The 22,121-nt window shown below is 33.8% G+C and overlaps 1 protein-coding gene across 1 annotated transcript in view; it reads right to left on the bottom strand.

Annotated features, from left to right (window-relative positions):
- Positions 1–4,719: 4,719 nt before the first annotated feature.
- The window catches only part of LOC149774043 (ABC-type oligopeptide transporter ABCB9-like), a 103,163-nt gene continuing 85,761 nt past the window's right edge, over positions 4,720–22,121 (bottom strand). Inside the window, exons 5-8 of the mRNA XM_089945867.1 lie at positions 10,103–10,256; positions 9,349–9,484; positions 5,468–5,495; positions 4,720–4,863 (exon numbers count right to left, since the gene is read on the bottom strand). Of these exons, the coding sequence (XP_089801993.1) occupies positions 4,720–4,863; positions 5,468–5,495; positions 9,349–9,484; positions 10,103–10,256 (462 nt within the window). The remainder of the gene's footprint in view (positions 4,864–5,467; positions 5,496–9,348; positions 9,485–10,102; positions 10,257–22,121) is intronic.

Raw genomic sequence — 22,121 nt, 5'->3', positions numbered from 1 at the left:
TTATTTCGTTTTCCATTTTTTTACAGTTTTCCTTGTCCTCGTTGCTTCCAAAGTATATGCCTAATGCTTTTACTGTATTTTTAAACAGGTGGGCTGGTAAAGCCGATTGTCCACCACGCCAGTTGCCTATCTCTAGAATTTCTGTTTTGTCGTGATTTATTTGCGAACCTGATGCTTGACCGAATTTTTCATATTCCTTTAGTAAGTGTTCAAAGGACTTTGGACCGTCTAGAAAGTTCGTGCAATCATCTGCATGTTGCGGCATTTTCACTTCGTCTTTTAAGTTTGGAACTTTTATACTTTTTATGTCCTTATTTAGTTTTATGCTGATATTTAGCATTATTGCTATTACATATAATAGCATTGACAATGGGCATCCTTGCCTCACTGATCTTTGTATTTCAAATTTTTCTGTCATAGCTCCATTATTCTGTACTCTAGAAGTTATGTTATTGTACAGTATTTTAGTCCATTTTCGGAAATTATCTCCGAATCCAAATTTTCCTAAAACTTTCTGTATATAGTTATGTTCAATTCTGTCAAAGGCTTTTTCTTGGTCAAAACGTACCATAGCAGCTCTTTTTTCCTTTATCCTGTAAATAATCTATAATCGTTCATATATTTAATATGTTACTTTGTATGTCTCTCTTCTTAGGTCCACATGTTTGATTTATAATAATTATTTGATCCATACCCTTTTTTATCCTATTCGCTAAAATTTTACTTAAAATCTTGTGATCTATATTTAGGAGGGAGATGGTCCTCCAGTTTTTTTAGGTCATCTCTTTCTCCTTTACCTTTGTATATTAAAATTATAATTCCTTCTCTCATTGTTTCTGTCATTTCGTTATTTTTTAAAAGAATATTATTGTATAACCATTCAAGAATGGGCAACAACTCTCCACAGAATTTCATATAGAATTCTGCGGAGTGTCCATCTCCTCCAAGTGATTTCCCTTTATTCATGGTCTGGATGCTTTCTGTTATTTCCTCCTGCGAGATAAAATCTTCACATAAGTTTTTATGTTCTGTCGAAATTTTCTCGCAGGGGATTTTTTTGAGATATTCATCTATTTTTTCGTCCGTGATATTCTGCGATTTATATAGTATTGCGTAAAAATCTTTAATAAGTTCCATAATTTTTCCTTTTTCTGTTGCTATTTCATTCCCATCTGCTTTTAATTTATCTAGTATCTTTTCTCCTCTCTTTTATATAAGCCTTCTGCATTTTTATAAACTTGAGCAAATTTTCCCGCCCTAATTTCTTTCCCTCTAGTTTCTTCCCTTGATAATTCATCCAATCTGTTTTTAATTTTGGTTTCTAAATCTCTATTATTTGTTTTTTGGAGTTGAAATCTAATGGCCTCTCTTTCTGTTTTCATTTTCCTACTTTTTATGTTTGAATATTTAATTGCAATCTCTTTAAATTTTCTTTTTAAAACTTCCCATTCTGTCATAACGTCCAAATTTTCATTTTGTTTAAATTTCTCTATTTCCTGTTTAATTTCGTGTATTAAACTGGTATCTTTTAATGAGGAGTTATTTAGCATCCACCTTCCCTTTACTCTGTCAGTTCATGTGTCCATTCAACATCATAGCTTTGTTTTCTTTTTATTTTTTATGGCTGAAAAGCAAAACTATTGTATTTGTGAAAATGTTTTATGGGGAGGGGGGTAGAATATCATATGTTTCAAGCTAATAAGAGTATGCTTATGTATGTTAAACATATCCAAATATACATGTTTAATTGTTTATATTTAAAGTTATTCATTATGTATTTTTCTTGTATCAATATTTAAAGCCAAAAAGAGGTTCACTGGATCAATTTCTTTTTCAATCATGGGTATTTTCAAACAAATTTAATATGACATTTTTTTCCTTACAACACAACTGTAACTTTGGTGTGAGCATGTCAAAAAATGTGTAATCACATCACTTATTAATACTGGCATCCTTTCTTTGATTTTTGTTTCAAAGCCTACACACAGGAGATTGGCCGTGCAGGTAGAGATGATTCCAGAGCCCAAGCCATTTTGTACTATAATGTTACAGATTTAGCACAAAGACATATTGACAAGGCCATCAAAGATTTTTGTAAGTCAGATCAGTGCAGAAGATTGTTTTTATCAGGGTACTTCAATGTGAATTTCCAGGAGGCTACTATTCAGGAATGTTGTGACATATTTGCCAAATATTCAACAGTCTGTGAGACCCACCATCATCCAATTTCCATCCCTTGAGCAAAGAAACCAAGTGATGCATGCAGTTCAAGACTATGTGACAGCAGATGGTACAGGATGTTTTGATGAACACAATCACATATTTAGTTTCAGAAACTTTTGAGTTCTGCAATACGGTTCAAGAAGTTGAACTTAACTTTCACCTACCACCATTAGTGGCTTCAGCAATCCAAAGTATCATCACACAAAATAATTTTTTTATTAATAACAATTTTTACAACTTCCAAATATTTAACATTTATCCATCTGATTTCTCATCTTCTGTGCATTTAAGCAGCCAGCTGCATCCATTTACAGAATGGGTTTTAATCTTTCATCCAGTTAGCATGTAAAATAAGTGTTGTACTTGTAATATTCACCTTAACAGTAATAAGTATAGAATAAACAATACAGGCATTGGACAAGAGTATTTTTATTTTTTGTTGTGAATATGGTCATTTGGAGTGCCAGCCTAAACATGCAAATAGGCTAAAGTGTTACCTTGACCTTAAAAATGAGCCACCAGTGTCAAATAATATACATCATTATTAAAATCAATGCTACTCATTTGCATGATTAGAATCTAGCAATGCATAAAAAGAACTTAATGTGCATGCCACATAACTATCCATAATAAAGTAATTTAAATGATTGCATACACCAGTTATGTTCATACCTAACTAACTGAATAAACGTTAAGACATACAGATCTATAGACCTTGTGATCTAATCTTCATGGAGTCAATACCACAATGAATTTAATCTGGTCATTCTAACTTAATAGGATATTTTGTTCTGACTGACTGCCATCCTTTACAGACAAGGAAATTGAAATCTGAGCCAGAAGAGGAAGTGGGGTACACACTTTGAAGGGCTATCAAAATGATTAAGTTTTAATATTCATAAGGGTTAAAGGTATAACCACTTGGTCTAACATAAAATGCTTTACTGTTCAAACACCATGTAAACTCGTTTGGACTTGTGAACATAATGTAATGCACTTTTATCCTTGTTCCACACAATGTAATGCATACTTTTATCACTGTTCCTCACAATTTAATATAATTCAGTTTTATTGTTGTTCTTCACAATATAATGTAAAGCATGGTTTTATCTATGTTCCTCAAAATGTAATGCACACTTTTATCATTGTTAACTCAAAATGTAATGCAAAGCAGGGTTTTATCCATATGACTCACAAATCAACTTACACAGATACTTCATCACTGTGAAGAATAATAACAATTTATTTTCCTTTCTCATAATCAAATATAAATTTATGGTGCTGATTCCATGCTTCATAATCTTGTCGGGATAAAGATCCATCTGTAGGAGCAAGTATCTTTTCAAATTTATGAAACACTCTCCCTATTTGTGTCTTAAATGGACGAATATCTCCCAGGTCTTTAATAATCATCATCTCTTCTTCAAAGGCCTTCTTTTTCTTATGCATTTTTAACTTGTTTCTCAATTTTCTTGACAATGTGTTCCATTTGAAGGTCAGCAGGAATATGTGAATCTATTTTGCCCTCAGTGTTCACAAATAAGCCATACAAAGACTTGTTCGCAGTATGCAGGCTATATGATGCTTGCTGGTGGGCAAGAAAACGCAAAATTTCAAGTGCATATTTGCTGTGGGAATTAACTGCCTTAAAAACTGACATCATGTACTTGAAGGTAGTTAGTAATCTTGTCCTGTCAGGTACTTGGCAAACATCAAGGAACTGCATATACAACAGTCCCAGCTGTAGGACATTATGGGCATAATGCTTAACTCTGTCATGCTGAGCCTCAGACAACACTGATATCTTTTGCTCTTTTGGGACGAAGACTGTTGAGATTGAGCCATTTGGTAGTAGAAGTCTTAGCTGAGTTACAATCATCTCTTCAGTATCCATCTGTATCCTATTGGTAGCATCAGTGTTTCTTCCCAAGACATATTCATCAATGAATTTGTCCATAGTATCATTGAACCAGAATTCCATTTCCACCACGCACGCATCTTCTGGTGGAATGTGATTGGTTGGGGTATCAGTCAAAGTCTCCAGGCCAAAATAAACACAGAGAGCCTCAACAATGTAGCCCTTAATAAAAGAAACAGTGAAGTCTTTGTCATGATCATATTGATTTTTAACATCTGCATTGACTGTTTTTCTACTTAAACGAATTATTTCTGCATTCATTGTGCCTTTGTCAAATGACTCCTCATTGTACAAGCACTTAAACATTACAGTCAAAAAAATCATGACAGTATGCCACATTTCAAATGTGATAGGGTAAAGGTGATTCAGTTTCTCTATTTCGTTGAAGCAACCAGATCTAAGTCCTTTGCCACCAGTCAACCGCTCTCGTGTAAGCTGATCACCCCCAATGTATACTGGCAATAACTCTTTACCAGCAACTGTATATATTTCTTTCACTGCTGATTCATACTTGTCCAAAATAGAAACAACATCTGCATACTTTTGCTCATTCAGCGGAAGAACCTCTAAAGGCACCACTACATCTTCTTTGTCAGCTGCTCACTGCATGTACCCAATATATGAGTGGGCTGGGTCTTGTAGAGAAAGTCCAACTGTGGAAGGAACTCCTTAGCTACCCTTGATATGAGAACCCTGTAATCATTCTTTAATCTTCTTTCATCCTGGTTAGAAGGAATAAAGTGATAAAACTGTAAATCTATAGTCTGTCCCTGAATTTCATGTGGCATTTCATCAAAAGACTTTGTAATATGGCAGCTGACCCAAACCAATGTACCATTCCACCATGGTGATCAGTTCTTTCATGTTTGACCCCTACAGAAACATTAATATTATCCCCAATAATCCTAAAAGGCTGGCCATTTCTGACTCCTTCCACAATATCATTGTAACAATGCTTCCCAGTATCCTGTATAATGTGGTTGGCAGTTTGTAGGAAGTAGTTACACCTACTACCTGAAGACGGTCAAAGACCTGGTTTAAAAAATATGACAGTAATTATTGCACTGATCATCATATGCATAGAATTTACTTGATTATAAGTCCAACTGCAAACTTCACATACCCAGATCTGCTGTTGCATAATGCACCAAAAGATCTTGCTTTATGAAGTCTGTTATGAGTTATCTGTAGAATTAAAATAGACCTTGATCATCAGGTTAATTTTGGAAAGGCAAATGGGGTTCTGTGTTGTTTGCAGATGGAACTGACCTCCAAGTGAGTACAAACAGTATAAGATCAATTTGTCAACATGGGTTTATTCCTTACCAATAAATCTGACTTGTCATACAGGTTCCTAGAAGACAAAACATACTTCCAAAGAACTCATAATGTAAAGTTATAATGAATGTTGATAGTACAAGGAATAAATCTATAACATTTTTTTCAAGCAATAAGTAAAACAATGTTTTATCTCTGTGAAAGGCGTAAAATAAGTTAGCATGTCCAATATATAGTGTACAGTCTTTTGATCTGTAATAAGAAAGAAAAAATACTCAGTGTCAAAAATAATAGTTGCATTACATTGTGTCTCTGTTATCAGTCATGTATGAACAAAATATGTTTGACATGCTAAATAATATTTAAAATTTAACTCAGTTCCTGCAGGGTAAATTTTTTTTATCAAAGTAAGATCCGTCCAGTTATTTTGCATATTTTAAAATACAAACTAATAGTTATAAAGACCTATCATGTCTCATCAACCTGTATTTGTTATTTCATCCGTAAAATAATGAAGTGTTGCTTTACTAAAAAAATTCTGTTCGTAGGCCAACATCACTTTGTAATGTTAAGCAGGACTTTCCATCCAGTGACAACAAAATTGTGACATATTTGTACAAAATTAGTATGCCAATGAAATGTGGAAAATTAGACCAGCACTTTCCAAGGCATAATACTCTTGTCTTTCAGGGCAAAGGGAATGTCTGTGATATCGAGGAAAACTAAAAAGAAAAGAATGAACAGAAACAATAAATAAAGTATAAATGAAAATGTTTTCACATGCAGTTATTTCAACATTTCTTGCCTTTTACGAAGCAGACTTAAATGAAAAGGGGCTGTCCATTTAGTATGTACGCATGGAAGGGGGGTTAACCCAAATGCATACGCTTGCATATGGGGGTGGGTGGGTCTACTAATAATGTATGTATGCATAGGAAACGGGGTGAGTGGGTGAAACCTTGATAATAATTTATCTAATACATAACCAGTTCAATTTTGTTCAGTTGGTGTTTGAATTTAAGACACTTTTTAAGGTTACTCAGCTTATTTCTTTGATGCAACCAGACATTCAACGTTGGTGGACTATCTGTTTTATTAATATTATTAATCTTGGATCGTTTCTGCATGGATTAAATTATAGGCCATTCTATAGAATTGGGGGTGGGGTGCATCAAGCATACGTGTGCAGATGGGGTGTGTGTAAAAAAGTATGCACTTCTACAGGAAGGGGAGGAGGGGTCAAGCTTTGTCAGATTTGTTTGCGTATGTACTAAATGGATGGCCCCATACCCAGCAAAACAATGAAAACAGGTATAGAAATAATTATATTTTTACTGCAAAAAATCAAAACAGATACCGTTTTAATATAGACTTTAATTAACAGCCGCTAAGAGAAACTTCAACACTGGAATGCCTATGTTATTAAAGCCACTACTTAAATTCGCCATAATATAAGCCCAAATTGAGTTTAAATATTTCTCTTAGATTTTGCAAATTATTTGTAGAATCAAATATAAACATCATGATTATGTGATTTGTTTAACCAAACATTACCTAATATTAGTTCTGAAGTAGATAATTATCAAAGTACAATTATAAAAAGATCATGTAGCTATTGCAAGTATGAAAAGGAAAAAATGGAACTGCGGTCCAATAAGTATACAATTTTCTTTTTCTTTATTTTCTGTGAAAAGAAGAAACTCAATAGTACTACTTATTGCATATTTACAGTTACAAGCATTACTAATAGCAGAAAAAGTAATCAAAATTAAATGGAACATTGAAGATGAAGTTATTCAAAGTGATCAATTCAAACCAATTGAAAATAATAAATTTTCTCTCATCTGTGTTTTAATCACTTTTGAACTAATTACTTTTAGTTTTCTCTAATATCACAAAGATATACATAAAGTAAATATTAAAATGGTACCTAATAATACTTCTTTTTGACTGGTCAAGAAATGCTTTGTTAATACACATGCTAACGTATAACACTTGCAGAATCTTAAGAACAAAGAAGAGGAAATTGCAAAAAGGTATGCAACATGTAACACAGCTTTTTATGGAAATTGGAACAAATAAACAACAAAATACCAAAAAGATAATCACTTTTTCATGAACACATTCATCCTGTAGGACAATTATCAGTACCCTCTGAAGTCTAGAGAGTTCATGAAATCTGTAGGACATAAGAAGGCTGTAAGCAAGTCAAAGGCGTGGAATTAATTTAATGCTGCCAACTCTGCTTGTTGTCACCGAAACAGCCAGAAGGCTTTCCAGAAGAAATAGCTGACATGTTGCTATTTCGACCACTAGTTTGTGAAAATCAAACTCTTTTAAATTTGGATAGTCCTTTTGAAATAGATAACTGTTGTCAGATCTAACACGCTTTTGTGATGCACTTTTTCAATATCCATTAAAATGGAATTCTTTTCTGCCATTTTGATACTTTTGATTTGCAGTATTGTTTCAGCAATTGTGGCTGCATCAGTATAAAGCACACAGTGCAATAATTCTGCTCTGTCTTGGTTTGAAATATCCCCAGCAACAAACCTTTGTCTTAAAACATCATCAATCAATTTTTCTGCACCTGACTGCTGCTCCATGGTACTGCGTGGGATATTAATAAAACTCCAGCAATGAGAAGAAGACCTATAAAAAATTGGATTACAGTGCGAAAAATGAATTGAGTTTATTTCACAGAAGTTTCTAAGGAATTGTATATCACCTGCCATATGCTTATCAGAAATATCCATTTTAAAAGTATGTGTTTGCGTGCCTGTCACATTATCCTAACACCAGGCCAACCAGTCCTAACACTAACAACTTAATACTGTGCACTAAGTGAGGCAGCTGTTAGTACCATAGTTACAAGTCTTTGATATGACTCGGCCAGGGCTCGAACCCACAACCTTCTGCATCCAAGGTGGATGCTTTAACCTCTAAGCCACCGGAACAGTCCCATTATTAAAAATATATATGACCTTGACCAAGGGTTGTAGGTGACTGGATGTGTAGGCTATTGAAATGATACTTAATAATGATGTTACTGACCAAATATGGTGACTATACCTCAATGTTTTATGAACTCATAATCATGCAGAAAAACTGAAACTAAAACCTTAAGCAAAATGCTGACAGTGGTGCAATCGCTGACGGACAAAACAGGTGACATATATCTCCCCTGCTAATGCAGGTAAGGCAACAAAATTCAAACTAGGGACCAAATTATGTTCGTTAATGCAAAGGTGTTGTTTGAAAGCTTTGTTTTTAGTAATAACACCATCTGTGAAGGCTGACAGCAGACCTTTGAGTAAATTGTAAAGTGCTTGTATCATAAAGCTTCAGTCTGTTCATATTTTGTTCCTTATTTTGAGTACAATAAGTATAATAAAGATATTTGTGTTTATATTTTTGGTAACAGGAACCATGTAATTTGAATCATAATGGTCATTTACACAAATCTGAGAGAACTTCATACCATCCAGATATTTATAAAGATTGATTACAAGTTGCCAAATACATTTTGAACAATGGACAATAGAAATTTTTCATGCGTTGACAAGAGATGATGCATGATGTATGCGGTCTCAAACCAAAATTTCACTAGTCATGTGATCTGAAAGGAAAATAGTTTGAGACATATTAGCAATGAAATTTAGTATGGATTAAACCCATCATGATGTTTACCGGTGTACAGCAAACGTTGTATGGAGCAGTATGTTTGTCAATGGCTCTTTGAGGTTGCTTATACAGGTTCAATTAGTAAACACAAATAAACACATGCATTGAAATTATTTTACTAAGTAACAAAGGAGAAACTATTACATAACTGCATCTTTTTTCCTAAAAACATAAATTATGCCACTTTTCCCCAAAATTAGAGCAAAAATAGTTACTTTGGTAAAGTGCTTTGACTGAAAACTTACTGCTTTTCAATAACTGGGAGAGCAGGATCCGTTTGTGCCTCTTTTGTCAAGGAGAAAGTCTCTATCTGTATTCCTTGTGTGATTCCAACTGGAAAAAGATTATGTACCTTTTGGTACCTGCTGCGACACATGACACCTGAATTATGGTAATGAATTTGAATAATAAATTACAACTTTTCAATAATTTACATGTAGTCTGTACAGGCTGTAATAATGTTTTCATTCAAACCTGTTATTAACAGTAGCATACTTTAGGCAATCACTAATTTCCAATATTCTTTCATCAACACAAGTACCAAACTACGGAAAAATGAACCATTATTAAGACATCTGTCTTTTACGATGAGGTTTGAATAGTATAATACAGTATATATCAACGTTCTACCATAATCATACTCCACTAACATCTATTTAAAATGATTTAATATGCATGTTAGAATACTACACACACACACACACACACACACACACACACACACATATATATATGTGTGTGTGTGTGTGTGTGTGTGTGTGTGTTCATACTGACATTACACAAGAACAAAAGGAAAATATTAGGATTTTCAGAATAGTCAAACCTAAATGGATATCTGCATAAGCAAAGAAGCCAAGAACATTCAAAACAATAAATGTATAAATAAGATGGCAATTAAATTAAACCATTCATAGATTAAAAGTAAGCAGTCATCTCAGAATATGTATTCAGAATGCTCAATAGTGATCTGACAATAAGGTAACAACATCAAGACTCTACCAGTGCGTGAAGAACCAGTGTTTGTTAGCTCGTTAGCACAATCATTCCAAAACGTATTCACTCTAGTGCATGGTACTCCTCCTGCTTCTAAAACATATGGGTTCAGAAAATCTTTTTCTTCCTCTGACCACTGTATTCTCGACAAGGTAGGATCCTGAATAAAATCAAATACCAGCAGGTGTACATAATAGTATTAATATCAGCTGGAAAAGTACAAAATAAAGTGTAATGCTGATTTTCAAAATTTTACCATCTTTTTTGGGGGGTACAATCATCATCACATTTATTACACCATTCAAGAGTCATCCTCCAAAACCAAAACCAATTTTTTAAACAAATTATTTCAGTAACAAAGAAAATTAAATCTTTATTCTTAATTTCATCTTTCTATTCTTATTTATATTATGAGTGTAAAAGTGACATGTCTTAAAGTTTAAGATTATATTTATTTTATGTATATACTGATTTCAAAAGATCCTTATATACTTATTTCATGATCTTAAGAACTGGGTAAATCGAGTAATTGTTTCTTTGACTCTTGTTGAGGGGTCTTTCCGGTTGGCGATGTGGAATATCTTCCTCTTTTTCCCTTTGGAACATTAGGTGTCTTTGAACAAGTGTGGAAGAATGTTGGTATTCGCTCCATCTTCAGGCCACCTGCATTTACATATGATTATCTCTTATAAATCAATCCCACAAAATCTGTATTGATCCTGATGGACGATATGTGGGTCTGATATGACCTGTTCATTGAAATGTGCAAATCTTTCCAGAACTAACCTGTGTACACTTTAGACACATATCGGTATTTGGTAACAGCCATATCAAGTGTGAAATTGAAAATGGCCACAGGACAGATGGTGGTGTTATTTCACGTGGATTTACAAGTAACCAAACATAGGATCAGCTCTGGAAATATAATGTACACGTCACCAAAAGAACCCTTCAAAGTGTATAAAATGTACACCGATGTGAGCAGCCAAATTTGGAAGCAGATAATTGCAGCTTTTAATGAATAGCTGACATCAGTCTCTCATCCGAAAATCAAATCAATATCATAATAAGTGAAGGACTGATTTATCAGCCTACTAAAGAAATTTAAGTGGATGGGTGGCTTAGGTGGGGGGTGCAGAGGGTGAAATGAAGTTAATGCAGTTTGCTGGAAATATGCTGTAAATATTAAAGAAGAGGTCAGAAATATATTTTAACACGTATTCTACTTATAGAACTTAAAAGCTCAACCTCATTCTGCATAACAGCACAACATATGAATCATGCATTTGTAAAAAAAATTGTCCTGAACGTGTTAATGTTGTTTGTCAAAACCTTGGTAATAATATAAGAATCACGGATGTCTTAAGGCCTGGACATATTTCAAACTATCGAACTGTACGGTTGCCAAAAAATAATCAGTATAAAAAGATTAAGCCGCGCCTAGTTATGTATAGGGTCGAGTAAAATGGTATTTACACCCCACCCCACATACGCGTGCTTCGTAAATTAAAACGCTGCACAAAGTTCTACTACGACTTGAGACAAATTTTAAAGAATATTAACAAGTAGAACTCATCGTAGTGCATCATTTCCCCACATAGGACACATTTTTTCAACACTTCTATGCAAGAATATATCATGTTGTGAGCCATGCTGATGAAAATGCGTGCTTACCTTCCTTGTACATTGCGCAATTTCAACATGACGGAGGGCGTTACCTGACCCTCATATAGGACTCATGGTACTAATTCCACTCCAATGGTAAACATATGGAAACACTATCATATTCAAAATTCAATAACTTCAAATTTATGGGTGCTGATAATGATACCTATAATTCTTCATGCACATCTAACCTTGGTGCAAGCTTATGTGTGGAGAACACCATATGACCCGCGACACTTTGTTTACATACATGTGCATGAAACACGTGTTATTGATTCTGCACCAAATGAATCAGGTGCTACTTTCAGTATTGAGTACTCCTGAGACAAGCCTGTAAAAATGCTAAAATTGCATCAGTAGAAATTTCTCAATATTTTTTTACATTACACATAGGATAAGCTCTCAAAAGATATTTTTCCTAAAATTTTAATTTTCATTATTAACCAATTAGGGACCACCAAACCTGTAAATACTCCATTATTTCTTCACCCATTTCTAGACTGGTTCACAGTTCTTCCGTATAATTAGTACCTTGTGTCCATAAGGGAGTGGAGAGAGGTCAGGGAACCAGACTATATAATTGCCTGCAGTCGGAATACTTCCACAATCTACCATGCCTAATGCTCAGTCACATATATTGTTGGCGCCTTACTAAAATTAGAAACTACTTTGAGTTAGGGCTGCAAAACGGTTTGATTGTTTGGTAACTAGCTTTGACAGGTAGACTAGCAAAGGAGATCATATTCGCAACTTGGGCTTCAAAGGAACAATCAATTTTGTTTACGTATTTATATATGCCTGCAACAAACGTAAGTATCGTGATGGTTTAGGGCTAAAGAGAAGCATGACAATTGATTATAATGACAGTGAACGTCGATCTTGCATAAGACACATATTGTCTGTTCCAACCGCATTTTCAGAAGGGAATTCCAAGTAGCAGTTGACTTCTGGAAATTAACATCATAAAAAGGGATTATGTGTAGTGTTGGTTATGTGTATTGTTGGTTCGTTGGTAATAGCTCTGAGTAGTACAATGTGTTATGCTCTTAAACTATGCAAAGAAAAGAAGAGAAACCAACAAGTTTAGTAAAATCAATAAATAATTTATTTATCAAAGTTATGTTGTGAATATTTAAGAGGTACTTACGGAATTGGGAATTAAATCCCCCAAATAATCATAAACGTCCTATCACAAGTCCAAACTTATGAAATGTTCCAAATGAATTCCAATAGTCTCGGATCTCCTGATGCACGGTAACAATACTATCCAGAATGTGTTTGAATAATCCCAAACTGTTGTTTCAGTTCAAAAAGTCAGCAAACTCACCCTAATTTCAGTAAATAATTTTTAAAACAATACTTATTTTAGATTTATATCTGAATATAAATGCAAACTCCAATTATATGATCATACAGAATGATATGAAACAGGAATGAATAATTGTTTATGAAACCTCTATTTATACATAATTCACTTGACCTACGTCACAATCGAATGTTCTGAAAAACTAATCATTTCCATGGAAAATTCCACTAACCCTTGAGCTCAAATTCTGTTAAATACCTTTTTTTACTACTAGTAACAATGACAAAAGTCAGGTATGCAGAAACAATATCAACAACTCTCATTCACAATCATGACAAAAGTTAAATGTGTATGACAAAGTAATTAACCAGAATACTTTAATTAAAATCTGATAGCATACTTTCTGCATAAAATCACTGTTTAGGTTTTATTTTTGTATGTAGAATTATTCGCATTTTAATGTAATCTGACATAATTCGATAAAATACACATAAAAACCGTTCAATCGCAAGACAGTCACTTTTTCTGTAAAAGCTTTTAAACAATGCACACAATAGCTGAACTGCATTCTATGACTATTATTTGAACAAATAAAACAGAAGCTATTCCAGTTAAGTATATTTCAGCTTTTTGTGCCATTTATTTAAGTGAATCAGATTTTTATTAATATGGCGTGTCTTTGAAAACTTGATCTGTAAGGCTCCAAAAGGTACTGGGTTTTACTTCTCTAAGATGTCGCACAAATTCTTCCAAAACATCAACTAATTTTTTGATTTAATTCTTCGGTTATGTATTGTGATTAAAGGTTTTAGGGATTCTTTAAATTGAACTTGTAAACATTTTGTCCAAGAACAATACACAATAGATTTAGTAATTGTGTAAGTCTCTGTTATACATTTATTGAATGAAATGTGAATGCCGTGGTAATTGTATAAATGTCTAGGCGATTTTCATTTAATCTCGTAGATTAGTTTGTTCTTCTTAGGTTTAGTTTTTCAGCTAGTTTGAATAAGTGTCATATTTCCGGTTGTTTTTTATTGTCTTTTTATATCTTCCGTGATGACCTTTATTAACGTTTGAGGAAAATACATACATTATAGTGACATTATCACTTCTTTATGTGTCTAAGTTTGATGTTTAACTGTCATGTTTTTGAGAATATTCTCTTGTAAAACTCCGGTTTTGTGATCAATTGGAATTCGCACGACACGCATGTTTCGAATGTTTAATCATACTTGTAACATTTTAGATATGGTTACTTTTGAAAAACGTGATTCTTTCGTGTTCTGCTAACTATGTATTGTGAGTCTATCATTCACTCTAAATGAATAATGTTTTCCGGTGGCTAACCAGTTTGGTGTTTATGTTTAATCCACTCGCTTAACACAGAATGCATAAAATTACGGACAGCAACTACCCTTGCAATAAATAATTTAAATGAATAGTTCCTTTCAAACTAAATCAAAATACAGGATTAAGCACATCTGGAAACTGACATTAAAACAATAAACAGAAATCAATAACTAGTAATGCACGAATTGTCCACTTCTTCAGCTTATACACAGTCTACAGGTCTACATTGTGACATTTTTCCTACTCGAACTATGTCGCAATACCTCGCACGTGACATATTTCACAACACAACCCCATGTCACAACAGAACCCACCTGACCTTTATCATCCAGTGAAAAATTAAAGTAAATTCGTAAACCGATTCATTATTAAGATTGAAATAAATACTTGTAACCTCATACATGTATTTATAACTCATTGCAATCTACAGTCATGTGCCAAAAGTGAAGACACATTATAGATGTACATAACATAACTGTTATTAATATCGTAGGTTTATCATTTGATTTCGAATTCGTTAGGTCCTGAGGTGGTCAAAGATGGCACAGGATAAAATGACATCCATTGTGATTCTTGCATTGTCATCATCATCGGTGGCATGACAAACTGAGTGAGCTCTGACTTGGAACATTTGCAAGAATCATCAACCAGTTTCCTTTATAAGTTAGTAATAAAAATCTACCAGTTCTCTGCCCGTTGTTCTTTCTGTCTTATTGTTCACCATGGCGGCTGTGTGTCTATGAGGTATGAAGAGTTTTTCAACGTCTCCTTCTGCCTTTTCCTTGCTGTGGCGTAGCGGAGGAATTAATGTATTCACCAGAAGCCTGAAACGATTTTATAGGGTATCTCGACGCCCCGGAACGTCTTTTCTTGTTTGAATCAACAAAAAAATTCTTTAAGACTGTTGGTCGATGAGCAGGTTTGTGAGATATGTTTTCCTTGCATCAAAGCTACATCTTTTTACAATATGCAGTCCTCTGTTGGCGATGGTTTTCTATGAGATGTCCTCGTTGTCGAGCGACTCCTTTGTACACAAATGTATGTTGTACAATTTACCAGAGAATCGACTTCGAAAATGCAGTTTTATAATAATTTTTCATTTGGAAGATACAATATTATATCCAAGATCTCCATTTATTATAATATTAATACTGTCTGGACGATTATGAGAATGTACTCATTTTTGGTGAATGTTGTCATGGAATGGTGTAAATGTTGTTCATTAAATACATGTACTCGGGTTTCGTTTCTTTTCGCTGTACAACGATACCCGAGGGTGATTATATATATGGTCTATGTATTTCGAAATCGTGAGTACGATTCGTCCTATGCCACACGTGCAAGGTGCTTTCGATACAGCAAAACGAAAATTCTAAATGTATAAATACGTTACTGCATGTAAAGGACCTTTACAATACTAATGGTTTTGTCAGCAAGCGGCCTGCTAAAAGGATTCGCACAACTCCAGCTGTAGGGGTAGGTAATTTTTCGGTTTTAAGTGATAACTAGTGTATTTCCATATTTACCTTTGCATGTTTGTTATATAGTTTCCTTTATACAGCATAATGCGTGCATTTCTTTTTATTCTTGTTGCAACGTAGGACAGGATTTGTTGGTAATGTAAAACTACATTATTTTTTATAAAGAATTATTTACTATTGTCTTATCGAGCAGGGTTAGGTTACTATTGAACCTGTTTTGTAATTGCCATACTAATATAATCTTTATAACTTACCATGTATAACGTCCTTACGTTATGTCTGTATCAAAATTAGTACACTCTATCGGGTATATTTTCAGCTGTGTTTTTGATGATAGGAATATCCGGGGTGTCCGGTGTTGTCTGAGGGTAGGAATATCCGGGGTGTCCGGTGTTGTCCGAGTGTAGAAACGTCCGTTCGTCCGGAGCGTTTAAGGTGCCGGAGTGTCTAATGTCTAGCGTCCGGAGTGTCCAGAGTGACTAAGGTGACCCAGCTGTAGAGCCGTCAAAGGACTAGGGTGTCCGGAGGGTCTAATGTTCACGTGATCATAGTATTCCGAGGGTCCGGAGTCTATAGCAGTTGTAAAATTGATTCGGAGGAGCTGTGGAGCGGATATGGTGCACGGGTGACGGAGTGCATCTCCACACATGTATTTTATTAGCTGTATGCTAATTTTGGGTTAGTAAGACCCAGTGTATTATTCAGGACTGGGAGGATAGATTGTATATCCGTCCTGATGTTTAGTGACATAATTTCGCTACCTGAGCGAATACATTGTATGTTTAAAGACTTGCATCGTTTACTATTTGAGCGAACTATATTCATCTCTCCATTATTGAATCATTTGTGAAATCATTTATCCTGTGTTTTCGGGTTACTGAACTAATATATTTGTATTTTTTCCATCTTTGAAACTGCGTTTTTATGTTAAATAGATCCAATTTTGGATTATAAATACGCACACATCTTCATAATCCACTGCTCATATAAATCATCACATTAAACCATATATGTCGTCAAAACGTGTTCTGTTGTTAATCCGAAATATCCCACCTGGTTATCTGTGTTTCATCCTTGGTCGCCAGCACCTACGATAGAATCCACTTTAGAAAGAACGACTCCTAGCAACATGGTAGCTGTGTTTCCTACGATGCTGTACTAGACGTCCGAATACACAAATATCAAGTTTAGACTTTCGTAAAGCTCAGTAGTGAAGAGTAAATACAAGTAGAATGGATCGTTTCAGCATTCATTTATGACGTGTTGTTTTACCTCATGGTATTACATATTTATTATATTATATATTTACTATGTTGGTTTCTTTCTAATACCAATTTGTTCCGGATGATCTTATGATATTTTGGCTTATTGTTTAACTTGTGCAATTTAGAAAATAAAATCTCTTGTCCTCGATGTTTTGGACTGAGGAATTATTGTCTCATTAAATTTCTGATGCATTTCCGTTACAAAATAGTATTCTAACATTGACCTGATCTATTATAAGTTATGTTAATGACAATACCATACTCTCTTTCGAAAATACACTTTATTCATTAAAGTTTCAAAGAAAACTACACCTTTCTGAAAAGTGGGATGTATTGTTTCCTTATATTGTCATTCAATACTTTGTATATTTTAAATAAGAAATAATATATAGGAATGGCAATAAATGGTGTGCAGTTAGCTAAAGAAATTGAATTATGTTGCTTAAAATATTAATTACATATAATGTTGCAGTCCGTTCCTTCAATTACTCTTGTTCCTGTCTGTTCCGGTGAATATGTTCACCAATCAAATTGGGTTGCCAACATATTTATTTAATGCTTCCCGAAGTGGCCATATCTCACCACATAACAAGGAACTTTACATATTTACTTCCCATTTCCGCATCCTCTAAGCTAGTTGTATCGACATGAAATAAATTAAGAGTTTATAGTCGATTTAAATTTATATTCTGAAAACGTACGCCTCATTTGCTAAATTTGCACGGTTTCACCCTTTTCCTATATTTTTCTGTCAATCAATTTATCTGTTGAAAGATCTGTGTATCCACACCTTGTTTAGATATGGGAAGCCAGTGTTTGCATTCTAAATGTTAGCTTTTTATTATTAATAATAAAGTGATCGACAAGAATTTTAAAATTTTGAAAAGGAGAAAGGAAAAATGACTTCGAAATCACACACACAGATCGCATGTCTAGGTATATCAACAGACACAAAATCTGTCAAACATTTGGAGCAGATAATTGTGAAGATAAACATGAGTAGTTTTAAAACCAAATGGAGATAGATGACCATAAAATAAAATGTTACCACTTGCAATTGAAACATATTGACCAAACAAGTTAACGACCCAGTATGTGTACTTTTTCATACCTTTCTCACGATCTGTCTGTAATTTTGTCGTATAGAAATGGATCGAGCCCGTTTTTGTTATTCGAAAAGGTCTCCAATTATGTTAATTATATCCTACTTTAAAGTTTTGTATATTTTTAATTTTAACTTAACAAAATGTTTAAGTTTGAGAAATAAATGTTGTTAACTGCTACAAACTGTTAGAAATATTTCAATTGATCTAATATCTTTCATTTATATACCTAATGCATGTTATATGACCTTCCTATTCTAATACATTTTGCAAGTATTGTTGACTATGAGAATACAGTGAATTTCAGTTAGTGACTTTCGAATAATTTATCTTGTATATTGTTTTGTTCAAAAACATTTTTCTCTAGCATATTTAAAGCTCTGCACTCAGATTAAAATGTCTCTGATTTGATGAATAAGGTATAAGCATAACCATCCATGCACAAAATGTTTTTTATTTATTCATTCCTGAAAGAACTGTGATCTCAAGAAAAACATCCATGCATAAAATATTTTTTTAAGTACTTCCCGAAAGAACTGTGATTTCGAGAAAGTGTACACACACACACACACACACACACATATATATATATATATATATATATATATATATATATATATATATATATATATATATATATATATATATATATATATATATATATATATATATATCCTTTAGCCATTGAATATAGCTCAGAAGAAAAGCATACATTAACTCAATTTTGACAAAGCTAGAACACTGATTCATGCGTGTTTTGTGTGTATTTTTGGATTATTAGCATAAAGTTACTATTTTGAGTTATATTGCTGCAATGTCTGCAGTTTGACAGTTTATAGTGATATCTAGTATTATGTCCTACCCAGTCACATTACCTTGATACCAGACCTACCAGTCCTAACACAAACGTCTTCATGCTGAGTGCCGAAAGAGGCAATTGATAGTACCATTTTTATAAGCCTTCGGTAGGACTTGGCCGGAGTTCGAACCTGCTACCTCCCGCATCGGACCCACATATTCATAAACTTCCTTATCATATAGCATTACTGTCTATCTATCTAACTATCTATCTATCTTTGTCTGTCTATCTATCTATCTTTCTATCTGTGTCTGTATATCTGTCTGTATGTCTGTCTGTCTGTCTGTCTCTCTGTCTGTCTGTCTCTGTCTATCTATCTATCAATATATCTTTGTCTTCTGTCTCTATCTATCTATCTTTGTCTGTATGTCTGTCTGTATGTCTGTCTGTCTGTCTATCTCTCTAGGTCTATGTGTATTAATGTTAATATTATTCATTTTCTATATTAAACTTATACTGACCGGCTAGGAACTGCATTTTTTAAAAAATTCTCACAGCTGGCATTTATACCTTTCTGTCAATGTTAGTATGTATAGCTATTTAAGGACTATATAAGGAACTCTTGCAAATAGTGAGTTAATATCATTCAACTCGCAAAGTCATTAGAGACATAACTGCATGTCATGTGATACTAATTTGATTCATTGCATTATGATTAAACCCATAATTGCATGTCATGTGATACTAATTTGATTCATTGCTTTATGATTGAATCCACAATTGCATGTAATGTGATACTAATTTGATTCATTGATATATGACAGAATGCATAATGGCATGTCATGTGAGACTAATTTGATGCATTGCTTTATGATCAAATCCATAATTGCATGTCATGTGATACTAATTTAATTCATTGGTATATGGTAGAATGCATAATGGCATGTCATGTCATACTGATTTGATTCATTGGAATATGATAAAATATGATATAATGCATACTGGCATGTCATATAAATGAATTGAATGAAAACAATGTATATATTGAACGACATTAGCAACTTGCTATTGATCCTAACGCATCCAAATAATAGTTCGGTAATTACAACAAATAATAATAAACGCTTTTGCAAACATGAAAACGTTTTCTAATAGTGATCTTGTTAGATGGTTAGAAATTGTGGGTAATATATTTGTGTCCTGAGGAAAATGATGGATGCTAAGAAACAGTGCGTAAATTTTCCTATACATATTTGGATATATTATAATACAATCTAATGCAACTAGTATTATTAGTACTGTAATACTTTTAAAATATGCGCATTTGTTTATAGTGCCCCATTTTAAGGAATATCTTAGATTTGTTGGGATAACTTGTCTGATTATTGGAATTCGGTGCAATGGAAATATTCCTTTGCCCGATATAATTAGCAAACTACTAGGAGCAAACGTCACGGAGTAAACTGTTGCCATGGTTCACTGGTAGTAAATTCAGATCCAGACGGAATGAGTGTCCCTGGAATAACAAAGTCCCTACTAAAATCTTGTTGTGTACATTGGTGGTGTGACATCAGTGGCATCATGTACGGTAGGAATCCAATAAATTACACAATGGAATCAAGCAGGGACTCGGCAGATACCGTTTATGTCGCCATGGTGGCAAATGTGATGCAGTTGTCCTGGCGAAATGTGCTTGGAAACTATAGTTCTACTGGTCTAAGGTTGTGTAGTTAAAATAGTTCCCTGTGTTAGAGGACAGTTGTATAGTTTCTGAGGCGTTAACTGCTGACGGTACGGACACCTGACGAAGAGAAACCATGCAGATGTGCGGGTGATAGATACTTGGCAGGTTGTTAGATCTGTGGTCTTGCATTGATTAGAGTAAAAATTTATGTATAGAATGGACACGTCTAGCTTTCTAATTTACAACTAAAACTGTATGGAAGTCTTTGGAAATTTGGGGTAAACGTATCACTTCTAACGGGAATCGCACCAGGGTTTGGCACAGCTCCGTCAATTAAAGATTCCTGGCTTGTAACAGTACGACTATCTTGTACATATGCAAAATTATATCCCCCATCGACCAACACAAACGCAGTCTTCTCATTGATTTCATCTCATCTCTAATGTATGTATACATCAAACATTGCTAAGTCCGTAAAAATAATTTATTTAACATTATTAGCCCAACAATTAAAGTTTTCTCCCCATCTTAGTTTTAAATTGTAACATTGTTCAGTATATCTGAAGTCTGGTACTTTTAGAATCTGAAGCCAACATTTCAAAATACGCTTATATCGTATATTCTGCATAGGAATTCTCCCTAACTCGTTATACACGGATACATTTGGAGTATACTTAGTTATACCAAGAGTAAATTTTCAAAATTACAATTAACTTTTTCAGTATTTTTAGCCTCATAAAACCCCAAACCTCATCCAGATAATGAAGAATATGAGCTCTCTGCGACTCAAATAGACGAAGAATCCCGTTTTAGGTATTTCACCGAATTTTGAAAGACTTTGTTTCAAAATATCCATAGATTTCAATGCTTGCAAGCATAAAGGTTTCTTGCCCATGTAACAGGAGATTTTAAAAGAAATGAAAACATTCTAGCTACTTGTAGAATGATTCTTTATTTACCTCTACAGTTAGATAGCACCAGTACTCATAATTTCTGAGACAAACAAGTCTGCGAAATAAAATCACTCTTCTTCGTTTTTCACTTTGCAATTTGCACTTTAAACGGTCTATTTAGCATAGTTTGCAACTGTTGGGCAGCATAAGTAGAGATAATTAGATCGTCTGCATACAGCATTAACAATGCTTCTAAGAATTCTACCGAAACTCTACTGTTTCGGATAGATAAGAAGGTCTTCAGATCATTTAAAAATATAGAAAAGAATAAAGTCGATATAACATTACCTTGGCGTACGCCCACATAATGAATAAATACATTGATAATACAAGTGCTTTCATGTCTTATAAATTATTTTAATAATTCGTAACATTTGTCCAGTAATATTTTCACTAACTAGTTTTTTGCCACAGTA

This window comes from Sinohyriopsis cumingii, unplaced genomic scaffold (genome assembly GCF_028554795.1).
Source record: "Sinohyriopsis cumingii isolate HCF-2022 unplaced genomic scaffold, ASM2855479v2 utg000441l, whole genome shotgun sequence".
Lineage (NCBI taxonomy): Eukaryota > Metazoa > Mollusca > Bivalvia > Unionida > Unionidae > Sinohyriopsis > Sinohyriopsis cumingii.
The sequence above is the reverse complement of the archived record's forward strand: the minus strand, read 5'-3'. Positions and strand labels throughout refer to the sequence as shown.